This window comes from Mus musculus, chromosome 19, assembly GCF_000001635.26.
Source record: "Mus musculus strain C57BL/6J chromosome 19, GRCm38.p6 C57BL/6J".
Lineage (NCBI taxonomy): Eukaryota > Metazoa > Chordata > Mammalia > Rodentia > Muridae > Mus > Mus musculus.
This window is the reverse complement of record NC_000085.6, coordinates 57,360,903-57,373,833: the sequence shown is the minus strand read 5'-3', so window position 1 is coordinate 57,373,833 and position 12,931 is coordinate 57,360,903. Positions and strand designations below refer to the sequence as shown.

At 47.1% G+C, this 12,931-nt stretch overlaps 1 protein-coding gene across 3 annotated transcripts in view; it reads right to left on the bottom strand.

Moving 5' to 3' along the window:
• Positions 1–12,911, bottom strand: part of Fam160b1 (family with sequence similarity 160, member B1) — a 28,672-nt gene extending 15,761 nt beyond the window's left edge. Inside the window, exons 1-5 of one of the 3 annotated variants that reach the window (XR_001782586.2) lie at positions 12,464–12,911; positions 5,232–5,310; positions 2,511–2,680; positions 790–894; positions 432–554 (exon numbers count right to left, since the gene is read on the bottom strand). Coding sequence is in view for 1 of the 3 variants with exons in the window: in NM_145505.4 (NP_663480.3) it covers positions 432–554; positions 790–894; positions 2,511–2,680; positions 5,232–5,310; positions 12,464–12,508 (522 nt within the window). In the remaining 2 variants the exon portion in view is untranslated. The remainder of the gene's footprint in view (positions 1–431; positions 555–789; positions 895–2,510; positions 2,681–5,231; positions 5,311–12,463) is intronic. The other 2 variants (NM_145505.4, XM_030250920.1) reach the window with 2 other exon arrangements.
• Positions 12,912–12,931: the final 20 nt, after the last annotated feature.

Genomic DNA, 12,931 nt, shown 5'->3' with positions numbered 1-12,931 from the left:
AAGCAGACTTGGTTTATTTTCCTCTCTTAAGCTGTAAGTAAAATTCAAAATATCAATAAAACAATGCCTTGATTATGGCTATAAAGATAGTACAAAATACTGCAGCATCCAAAAGGGAAAAAAAGCTGTTGGCACCTCGAGATTCTGTTCAGCTTGCCCACCTCTGCATCTGCTGTCCTTTCCCTCCCCCTCCCCTAAGCCTCCTCCCTCAGAGCCTCAGCTTGATGTTCAGCCGTCTCATCTCAGCCCTGCCCTATCTGGTTCAACTGCAGTCCTTGAAATTCTCCTTCCAGGATGACATAACCACTGCCAGTTGAAATAAACACTGATCTTAAATGAACACTGCTTCTTGTCGGCAGAGTTTGCAAACCTGAATTGCTCCAGAGGATTTAATTTCATTTTCTAATGAGCTGCAGATCAGCGCCACATACCTCCAGGAAAAAGTTGACCAAGTAGGGATCCTGTTTCAGCTTTGCACACACGATGCAGAGAAACTGGATCTCTTCATTCTCCGTTGGCGTTGCAAGGACCTCACCACAGAGTCGAATTAATTTCTGTCAAAAAAAAATTTCTTTTTAGATTTAAAATTCTCTTTGGGATGTGATAACGTATAGAACATTACAGAGAAATATAAACATAGTGAGATATAAGAAAAACCCAAATATTTGCAAATTTTCATGGTATGTTACAATAATTTTCTCCATTATTTTTATTCTTAGGAAAACAATAAAAAATTCCTTGTATACAGAATTCAGTGTGTTTTTAATCTGAAGCCAGGGGAATGGATACCTGCACAGGCCTGTGTACGTTGATGTGTGGAAGCAGGGGCTGCCGGATTCGTCCCAGAAGCTTGGTATAGAACACCAAAACCTGCTGCTTCATTCCTGGAGGGCACTGGGCGGGACAAACAGAACAGAACATATGCAAATGTTCGCAGCAGGACAAGACAAACCGTGTCTGTAAGTACAGTCGCCTTCAAAGGCAAAGCCACTGGCCAGTTAATGATTTTGCCAGAATAAAAAATTTTCCATTAATATTCACAACTGGCCCTCTAGAAACACAATCATACATCTGAGACTGTAGCATGACTGTGTGTAACATGACTGTAACATCACACCTGAGGTTGTGACCACACACACCACGGTGAACATGTGTTGTTGAGGCTGGTGTGCACTTCAGGTACCACAAGGCTGGGACAGGAGCCTATGAAAGCTGACTCCCTGCTAGATCGTGGGGATATTCTATTAGTTAGAGCAGCGAACAAGTTATAACGCAGACGTTAGTAAAAAGGAACCCTATGGCACAGACTTATAAAGAATATCACTAGGAAGTCTTATAGCATGCCAGCTATTCTACTGAAAAGCAGCAAGCCTGATGACCACTCTGGATTAAAAGTACCTGAGTCAGGCAAGTTGTATATGCTGTGATAAAGCAGACCACAGTTAAAACGGTCAGGAGATGTGTGCACCCAAGGTTCATCACACAAATACTATGTGCAAACAGTCTAGAGTCTAATCTGCAGCACAATGGTTATTTTTAGGGTAACAACTACCTTCTATTTTGCAGATAAAATGTTAACGATATTTATAATCACTTCTATCAGAAACAAATTTGCTAGCAGTACAGTTACTACCATTTGCTAAAACATTAAACTAATTGGATTTAGTGTTATAAAATCCCTCATTGCAAAAATTGGGACTAGGAACATAAGGGTACGGCCCTGGTTCTTAGGGGACAGGGTTCACTCCTTAGAGAAGAGTGCACTTAACTTAAAGTCACCTCAAAATAAACTGGGCATTACAGACTTTGTTAAAAAGAAGTCATCTTTAATACGATTTGCAGCTATGTGTCATTAAAAGGTCCATCGTACCCTTTTAGTGTTTTACTTTACAGAGACTCACAAAACCACTGAGTTTTCCAGCTGGAGGAGGGTTCTACAGTCACTTCCAACTCCAGTTCAAACAATGCAGGTCATATCAGCATGCAGCTGTGCGGTGGACGGCATCCTGGGCCTGTGCACACTGTGGTGTCCACTGCACAAAGCCAGCTGACATTTCTCAGAGCATGCCCTTGCTCTGGTACTAGGGATGCATGGGTGTGATGCTGCGGTGGTGGAAGACACTATTTATAATAATATTAGATTTCCAATTTTTTTTTCAAGCTTCATTAGGCCTAAAATCTACATGACATCCACTGTGACTCCGGGAATGGCAGAATAAGCAACAGTGTTGTTGGATCGCAACTCTCATGGAGCTCTCACCCTTTTGATTGTGAGCAGCTTGTACTTGTTTATCTTCATGTTTGTCCTGGGATTCTATGTGGCTAAGTAGGAGTGTGGTCAGAGCACTGGCAAGCCCTCTCTCTCTCTCTCTCTCTCTGTATGCCATAGCTGCACAAGACACATCCCACCTCCCTCATTTCCCCCACTCTGCCACGCGCCATTCCCATCTCTATATCTGAACTGGGCACCTGGAGCTTCACCTGTGTTACACAGAGGGGCAGGGACTTACGTCGGCTTTCCCTAAGGTGTATAACGTTTCCAAGATCTTGTGATGGAGCAGGTATTCCATGCATGGCCCTGTCTCTCCAGATTCCCGCTCATTTTCTTCTTGGACCAGGATGTCTAACATCTGTTCCAGGTGGGATGGGATGTTTGTGTCGGTCACTGGGGCTTTATCATCTAAACAATAGAAAAACTCATCAAATAAATACTCAAGAACCCTTTTTAAACTTCCTATGTGCGACTACATTACCCCCCCCCCATCCCGACTCAACAGAAAAGTCTGAACCACGCACATGAGGTTTGCTCATAGTGTGGCTATCTCTGTTAGAAACTGTGATCCATTTCCTGGAACATAGCCCGTCAGTGAATATTCACCGGTTATCAGCTAGAAACTGCCCCCGAAAGACAAGCTCCAGCCTCTGTCTCCTCTTGTCTGTTGTTTAAGCTCTCATGGATCCTGCACCTCTGCACATACTTCCTGCTTCCTATTCAGGCGCTCGGACGTTTACAGCCCACATCAGACCCTACTCGATCACCAGACTCCCCTTCTCTCCACCCTCTCTCTATCCCAAGACTGCCTGACTCAGAGCACACCTGTCCCTAATAACTAATAGGCACACTTACTTCTGCTACCAACTAAAGAGAAAAAAAAAAAATCCTTTAACTTGAGAATGTATGTTTCCTTAAAGCCCCAGAGAAGGGGGAAGAAAAACCACAAAAGCTGATAGTAATAGGAGAGTCGTCTCAAAAAAATACCTTTGCAGATGAGATGCAATGTGCTCAGTGCATGCAGACCGCACATTACATGTGAAGGGCCGCCCCAGCCTTAGTTACTAGGGAGTTGCACAGGATTCTTGTCTTTAAACACGAGTTACCTGTGACCTCAGCAGCTTGCCAAGTGGCCCACCCCATTTTTTCACTTGGCCCGCATTAAAGGATGTGTGTCTCGTCTGCATATTTACTACTGCGACTGCACAACCCTCAAGACAGCAGGTTGTCAAACCTTAGCACTCAGGGCATGTGAGGCCCACCTCAGTTCTAACAGAATGATATCGGCACGGCAAGGAATGGCCATTGCTTATGTTTGTGGGAGCTTCAGCAGCAGATGACACTTGCAAAGGATACTATGTGGCCCAGAAGGGCCAAATGATACATAGTTTGCCAATCCTTAAGAGTCGCTATTGTATCCGCCATATTTACCCTTTCTGCTCACTGATTAAAACGGACTTGCCTATCCTGGCTGCCTCATTACCATGGGCAAACCGTTCACCAGCCTCCTAAAGGCCAAGCCCCTACTTGAGCACTAGCTTCTCTTTCCTACTAATGACGATGCCCGAGAACAACCTTACCGTGAACACTCTGACTCTGCTATCTGCCCTTCCCTCCCCTGGACTCTGTAAAATCTACACCCAAGACTTCTTTCCCTCCCCGCTTCTGTTTCTTTTTTTAAATGTTGGTGCTGGAACCTAGCATCTAACTTACGCCAGGCAAGTGCTCTACCACTGAGATGTACCCCCATCCCAACATCTTACACTTTTTGAAATAATTAAAACATCTGGGGGGATACGGGGGAGATGGCTCAGTGGGTAAGGTGCCTGGCATCCAAGCATGTGGGCCTGAGGTCAGATCCCTAACACCCAGGTGCTGTGGCTATGGCTGTGGCTGTGACCCCAGTTCTGTGGGAGAGGAAGACAGGTAGGTCTCAGGCACTCACTGACTAGTCAATCAGTCAGCTCCAGTAAGAGACAGTGTCTCAAAAAGTACGGTGGGCAGAGCCAACAAGACTGCTCAGTTGGCAGAGATGCTTGTGTGCAAGCCTGATGACCTGAGTTCAATCCCCAGAGAGAACCAACTCCCCGAAGTTGTACTCTGATCTCTTATATACACACCAAAGCATGCTTATTCATATACATCACATGTACAGACATACAGACACACAGACACCCTGACGGACACACACACACACACAAGAAAGGGAGCAGGAGAGAGGGAGGGAGGAAAGGAGGGAGGGAGAGGGAGAGAGAGGGAAAGAGAGATTGATGTAAATAGGTGGAGTGCTTGAGGAAGATACCCAGTGTGGTCTTCTGTCCCTCCCTCCCACCCACACACTAAAGAAGTTATAACCTCCTTTGCCAAGCATTTCCCTCTCAGATCTCTTTACACAATAATCCTCAGGAGAGCAATCCACATACTGTCTAGACACGTTTTCTACACATTTGCTCCTAAACTCAGTCATTGACCATCTTTTCTCAGGCACTCAAACAGGCTTCCTCACGAACACCAGTGAGAGGCTGAGGGATGGAGCGGTAAATATGAGTACCAGAGTGAAGGCCTCCCCAGAGAAACACAGCCAAAGGGCATCGCGGTCTTCCCTAGCCTGAAGTAACCACCTGTCCACCCTTCACCCCAACACCCACTGCCACCCCTCCCATCATGCCTGCTTTACTTCCCCCCAACACTTATCTGACACGTTGTGTGTGTGTTCCCACTTACTGGGTGCCTCCCCCAGTCACACATGAGCTCTGTCAGGTCAGGGCCTTGTGTGTGCGACTGACTACTCCACTCCCCCATGCCTAGAATGCTCAAAAGCTACATTTTAGCACAGGATGCTCAAAAGCTACATTTTACATGACCCTAAAAGACAATCCAAGGGAAAGTTGTTTAAAGTTCAAAGTAAAGTAACTGAAAACTCATCTTGAAGCAGATCTTAGGCGTGGACGCTGTTTACCTGAAGTTTCTATGTAGTAGTGTGTAATCGCCTTCCAGTGATAAACAAAATCTTCTTGTAACGGGAGAGACGGTGCGAGCTGCACAAACACAAAAGACCAGACTTAGAAGGCGGCATTAAATAAAGGCTCCTGCAAACCTTAACGTTACACGTGTCCATGACGCAAGAGAAGCGCCACAATAAAGGGGGGAAGCTTGATTTTTATGTCAAATATCAAATAAACCAAAATGAGTTCAATCCAAGGAAGCAGAATGAATTATTAAAAAGAAAAGTACTTTTATCAATATTATTAGTAAACTACAGCATTGACCTTTTCCCTTCTTCTGTTATCACATGGCTTCAAAAGTGACAAAGCCAAACCCCCGTCATTCTGTGACTGATGTATCTGTAAAATGACACTACTGATAACCAGAGGCCTGTGTACCTGGGACTTTGGAAGGCGAAAGGGTGAAGAGTCGCTGGCAATCAGCACCACAAATGCACTGCACTGCCTTCATCATAATCTGATTAAAGCTGCTCCCTCCTTCCCACGGCATTCTGATGTAAATCTTTTCCTTTCTAAGCCTAGATCATGCAGTGATATTTTTAGCAAAATAACTACATGAACAAGACACTACGCATTTAAATTCTACGAAATGTGTCACACTGCAGGCTTTGAAATGCACTTCATAAGTTTTAAGTCCATAATTACAGCCTTCAGCCATCTTGCTGCAAGCCGGCCAGCGTCGGGGAATTCGTGTTAAACGGGAGAGAGGTAGGCCTGGCCTCTCCTTCTCCAACTCTTTTCCTTGAAAGAGTGAGAATGGGAGCCAGGCAGCCTCAACCTCTGTCAGAAAGTGCTGTGCTGACCCACAGAAGGGTAGAGCTAGAGGTTTCTGTCCTGCGCACAATTATGTTACAGTCTGACTGGGTAAACTGCCACTTCGTGCTCCTCCTATCAGTGCCAGGAATGTCCAACCCTTGGACATTGTGATCAAATGTTGCCATCTACGTTCACTCTTGAGAATGTAGCAAATTGAGTCCACACACACACACACACACCCCACACACCCCATGTTTTAAGTAAGTCTCTGGTTTTGTGTCGGGCCACACTCACGGCTATCTATGGCTACGGACTGAAGATGCCTGCCAGCTGAACTCCTGCACTCAGGCCTCTCTTAACTTCCACCTGTTTCATGTTGACCTTTGGCTTCCCAGCTAGTGACCTTGAGGTTGACAACTCTGTCAACACAATTTCTCAACTCTTGGGCAACTTCTGGGTACAGTCACAGGCATGGTGAGTGTCTCAATCCACAGGTGCAGTATGCTTTATGAAAATAGAACTGAAGAGTTTTGATCTGCCATTGGCTTCTTAAAGCCAATTCTTCCCACACTTGTCTATTGCACGGAACTTGAAGAAAATAGAAATGAGTATTAGCTGTAGTTGTGAAAGACGTAACAGGTGGCTAAGCTTTGGGAAGACTTAGCTTTACAGAGCTAAATTTACTAACAATTGGGACAAACACAGGAGGAATTGATTCTTTCAAAGAAAAGGATGTGGTTTTTAATGTAGCAACGATTTCTCTTTTCAGGTTGTTACCGAGTACCCTTCCTCCAGCTTTTCCCCCAGCAATACTACACAGCAGATCACCGGGCTAGAAGTCTCTGCGGGATGGTGTGTGTGTGTGTGTGTGTGTGTGTGTGTGTGTGTGTGTGTTTGCCATATAATACCATCAAATCCCAAGCAGGATGGCGACATTCCTTCAATGCAGGAGGGAGGCAGTTAAACTGCTCTGAATTGCTAACGACTCAGATGAATAACAATCCCATTCAAAGGAGAATTCTCTTACTCTTTCAGACTCCAGCAAACTTGCCTTTGTGTTAGATCTTGAAAATTGCATAAAAACATTCATCCTCTGATAGAGATCCATGAACCAACAGCAGGAGACTTTAATTTAATTTTTTAGTATTTGGAGATTAACTTCTCAAATCTCTCATCCCTATAGCCACTTCAAATCGCCAGGACACCTATCTGCGATCTCCTGTTTGTCTGTCTTGGACTTCCTGTTCTCCTATCTGGAATCTTCTCTCTAGGAAGTTTCCCCTTTTCCACTTTGAAGCACCTGCCACTCCGAGGCTTCCTAGCCTTGAGGCCAGCTTCTACCTGGCTTAGCTGTCTCTCCCTTAGGCTGTAACTGGACCAGGGCTGGGTGGGGCCAGCCTTTTCATCATGCAGACCCCAATTTTTAACTCTGTGATGGAGCGGAGTCAGCATTAAATACTCATCCATGGAGAAATGGACGGCCACCAGGGGCTGCCATGTGACAGGTAGGTGTGCAGGCCAGCACTGCACAGGCCACACACGCTCACTGGCGAAGATCAAACCTAGGGCTTGGCAGGAGCAAACATCAGGCCCCACCCCCAACACTCCTTTAACTTTTTACATTGTAGCAGGGTCTCACTGACATTCCGGATAGGCCTTGACCTTGAGACACTCTTGCCTCGGCTGTTCACGCCACCATACCCAGCCTAAAACAGCATTAAACTCGTGAAGTTCTTGGATTTGCTCAAATTCCCATCAAAGTCTACCTATTAACTGACTTGCCTTAGGGAACAATTGTTTTTGCTAGAAACCTGGACTCTGTCCAAATTGTTCAATACACAAAAGAACCTCCTCAACAATTTGGACAAAAGGTTCAAGCCATTATCTCTGCTTTAAATGTCTACAAAATGCTCCTTTTAAAAGATCTTTTAAAGTGTCTTTTCCTACCCCAAACTTATTTTATCTGTTCTGTTGTTTGTTTTTGTTTGAGGCAGGGTCTCCTATAGTCCCAGCTGGCTTCCCACTCACTGCATAGCTGGGGCCTTCAATTCCTGATCCTCTAGCTTCCGGTGCCTGGGGGGGGGGGGGGGGGGCGGGGAGGTTGGGATGATAGGCGTGTACAACCACATCTGGGGGTCTTCCTTTGCTTTTCCCTCCTTCCTTCCTTTCATTTATTCACTTTACACCCCACTCTCTGTCCCACTCCCAGTCACTCTGTCTTGCTTTTAAGACAAGTCTTTATGGTAGAGCCCAGGCTGGCCTGGAACTCGGTCAGGAAGGTCAGAGACACAAGTGTGAGCCCCAACACCTGCTTCCTCAACTTCCTTAACACCCCCTTATCTTTTCCGCCTCTCTCCTACCTAGTTCCAGTCTTACCTCTTAGAACCTTCTCCAACTACCCTTAAGATCTGCCCTCTTCCTCCTACACTCCCGCCCCCCCCCCCCTCTCATGCAGCCTGGCCAAACGGATCTTTGAAGTGTTATCAACACAACTCTCCTATACTGCTCACTTTAACCTCTGCAGCCATCCTGTGCACAAACTCTGTATGCTCCCTGTCAACTCGGAGGGACAGCGGCTGGACTGGACCCTGCTCTGTCTGACTCCAGGGCGGACCAACCCTGTGCATTCCTTACACTATGACCTCCCGTGTGTGCTTAGCCAGCTGGCACTGGGAGCCAAGCAAGACGCAGACACACCGAGTTCCCTTAGTGTGCTGGTGCTTTCTTTCACTCTGGCTCTGAAAACTCTTGCTGAGTAAGAGAGGGGCTCAAGTCCCAAGACGGAGCAGTTTTCAAGAATTGGTAGCCAGGAGGCAAACTGCTAAAGAGAGGCAGAGGATCAAGGCCAGGCTGGGTTACAGCTGAGAGGTGGCTCAGAGGTAGAAGGTTTGCCTAACAGCCAGGAGGCTTGGCTTCAGACCCCAGCATGGTAGATAGGATGGGATGCTGATCCCAACTACTGTTTATGAACTGTGCCTTGAAAACACTGCCTTCTGAAGGATGGCATCCACTGAGTTAGTTAAAACAGACAAAAGCTCAGGGGCTTGCCCTTAATCCTCCTCGGAATAAAGGGAAAGAGCCTCAATGGTTGAGTCATGATGGTAGAGCCACAATGTCTCTGCAGGACCTGGCCCTCAGCAAACGCTAAGTGGGAACTGCTAAGACAATGGGATCCAACCTTAGGACTAACTTTAGGACAGGCCTCATCAGAGTTGAGACATGTGGCAACTGGCTGACAGAACACAATTATTTCTAAGATACTTACTAATGGATTCCAGCTACGTGGATTTGAGCTATGTGAGGGGAGAGCCATCCTTGCGGGAAAGAGAGGAGAGAATTACACCACAGGTCTTGGCTCTTCTTCATGTGTGAATGTCTTTCCTAACCTCACATCGTGTCTATCAGGTTAAAACACATAAATGTGAAGCTATGAAAACACCTTCTATTTCCCCAGTTTGTAAGTAGTTAATGGCAAATGAAGAAAAACCATCTAAACGATACACGCCAGGTGTGATAACACTTCCTTGTAATCCCAGGTACTTGCAAAGCTGAGGCAGGAGGACTACAGGTTTAAGGACAGTCTGAACAGTTTAGTGAGATCCTAGTTCAGAGTAAAAGTCTGAAGGCTGGATTCAGGTAAGTTAAGGTCGAATTCTGTTTAGCATTTAAGAGGACATGTTACTCTTGGAGAGGACCAGGTTTGGTCCCAGGAACTCGGCATCCTTCTCTGACCTCCACAGGCACCTAGCATACACTCGGTTCACAAACATACACACAAATAAAACACTCATACATACAAATAAAATAAAGTAAATCTAAAAGGTTTTGTTTGTTTGTTTTTTGTTTTTTTAAATTTAAAAAGGATAGGTACTAAGATGGCCTAGCAGTCAAAAGCAGTTGCTGGTGTCTGTCTGCCTGAGTTTGATTTCCCAGGACCGGCACCCGTGAGAGAGAAAAACTGACTCCCGAAAGATGTCCTCAGACTTCCGCCTGATCATGTGCTTGTGATCACACATGAACATGTACGCTGGTACACACGCATGCACAAAAGGACACGCATGCTGAAAAAGTCAGAGTAGAAGACTATGGGACAGCCCTTACCTATCATTCACCAAGCCCTGGGTGAAACCCCCTGTACCAGAAACTAAACAGAAAACAAAGCATGAGCCTATAACCCCAGCTCTTGGGGGTGTGGGGGCAGGAAGATCAGGAGTTCAAGGTCATCTTTGGCTGCACAGCAAGTCAAAAGATGTGAGAGGCCTTGACTCAAGAATAAAACAAACACAAAACTCAAACACCTCATCTCGATGAATCTATATCTGGTCAACTTTAAAAACCACTGCAGGCTGACCTGACTGACTACCAACACTCAGACGCTGCTGACAATACAAAAGGCTAGGACCCCAACAGAAAACAGAAACAGAACAAAAAAGAGGTCGGGTCACCTGCAGGCCTGGGGCTCCCTCCCAAGTCTGCAGTACCCGGAGGATTCTGTTCCTTAGTGTGCTGGGTCAGGATGTAAAAGGTTAGAGAAAAAGCCAACAAATTAAGGAGCAGGAAGACTTGTTTATAGACAAAAGCAAGCAAAACAGTCAGGGAGGTGAGTAACCGAGGAACTAATCTTGGGTTATGAAAAACATTCTTCAGCTACCAGACGATGGCTTGTTTATCATTGTCTGGGGGAGTTCTTTCCCAGGATAGCGTTGAAGGGGCGAATAAAAAAAAAAATTCTTCAAGGGATGAGGGACCAAATCTATAAGATCTTAAGTTCAGGGCCAGCCTGGACTACATGCGACCCCTCCTAAGAGCAAAGCAGAGCCAATCACATTATCAGGAGCAGTCCTTTCTCTTGGCAAAGCGTGTGGGTGGCTGTAACACAGCTTAGAAACCAGCATGGAGCAAATGAACTTGACATTTCCACAGGCCAGACATTTATTCCTGGGACTGGGTGAACATAGTGAGCTCCTCCCTCCTCACGGCAGGATGGGGAAACTGGATACTACAGAGCCAGAGGCTCACGCAGGTAATTTGATAGATGCTAATGATACACGTAATTATAAAAAAAAGAGTACCAAAACAGAAAACACAGGCCTTGGGACCAAACTGAGTCTATAAACCAAAAATCCTAGCCAGGCTTAGAGACATGCCTAGAATTTAAGTACTCCAGAGGCTAAGGTAGAAGTTCGAGGCCAGTCTGAGCAGAGCTCAATGAGTTCAAGGCCACCTTGGGGCACTGGGCAATTCTCTATCTCAAAAATAAATAAATAAATAAATAAATAAATAAAATAAAATCCAGTGGGAGTGTTTTTATCTAGAACACGGCAGGCCCCAGGGTTTCATCCATATAATTTATTCATAGTTATCTTTTAGTTATCATTATATCAAGCAATGTTGAACTTTAAAAGTTTGATGACTCTTTATAGTCTGAAGTATAATACAAAATATCAATATAAGTGTTGTTAAAAGTTTTAAAAATTATTTTACCAATGCTGTTGCACACTGACTCCATATTAAGCAAGAAAAGTAGAATTGGCATCTTAGAGTGCAGTTCTCTACCCCATGTGTCAACACTGCTCCTCAGGCAACCCCATTTCTTTCTTGTTTGATGTGCCACCAAGCGAAACCCAAATTCCACGAAGTATGTAAAAAGCAATTGTGTTAAAATTTTGTCTCCATATCTGAAACTCACAACTCTAATTTTCTTAGCTGACCCTAAAAACCACCGTGGTATTTTGTCATCTTTTTACTTTTCTTTAGAAAGTCATGTGAATTTGAAAGTGCTACTATTAGGCCATTCTCAATATGCAAAGAAAATGCCATTAAAAAAAAAAAAACACAGTAACTTTCTTCACATAGGATGATACTCAGTCCAAAATTAGCTAGTAAAATAAAGCAAAGGGTCGCGTTTAGCACCGACAAGAAAAGCATTCTCTTCCTAGGTTTTTGGGTGCTGTACGTTTGGCGGTTTGAGTTCTGTCCCCCCGGTGCTGTTTAGGACCAGGCTCACAGTACAGCGGTTGCAGGCTGCGCCAAGAGCCTCCAGGAAGCGCATTACAGACAAGAAAAGGGAAACAGATGGTGTGAGCTGGGCGATCGCGGACCCGCAAACTCCCGCAGATCGATCACCGAGGTCCGGCCGAGGTGGGCCGCTGGGCCCGAGCTGGCAGAGCCGGTACCGGTGTGGACCGGGCCCCAGGGTCCCCGCCGCTCCTCTCTCACCCGTACCAAAGCAAAAGCAAGCCCTGCCCACCAGCACCGCCGTTCTTTTGTCTTGCGCGGCGCTGGCCACGTAGCCCCGGAGGTTAACGGCCAGGAGGCCTCGGGAGCCGCCCGGTCCCCGGCTGGAGAGCAGAGGCCCCGGGGGTGCCCAGGCCTCGCCGCAGCCTCCCTCCCCGCGCCTCGCAGCCCCCCGCACCCCAATCGGACTCACCGCCTCCACGGCATGCTGCAGGATGGACGTAAGCTTGGAGAACATCCTGTCCCGGGACTGCAGCAGCTTCTCCCGGGACGACCTGGAGAGCTCCTCGATGCGCCGCCGCCGCCCCTGCTGCGGCTGCCCGGGCCGCTCCAGAGTGAAGGCCGGTGCGGGCGGGCCCGGGCGGGGAGCGGAGGGCGGAGGCCGGGCGGGAGGCGCGGCGGCTCTGATCGGAGGACGCGGGGCCGCGGCGGGCGGCTCCGAGGTCGTTCGGCTGCAATCGGGGCACCGCGGAGCTCAGCGGCGGCGACGCGGACACGGTGGCAGGAGCTCGGGCTCTTCCGGCTGCCGTGCCCGCCGCGGCCTGCAGGGGACGCTGATGCGGCCCGGGGAAGCCCAGGTCTCCGCTGCCGGCGTCGCTGGACGCGGGGCGGGGCGCGCAGAGGCCAGGGCGGGGAGGGCGGGGCCAGCAGGGAGGGCGGG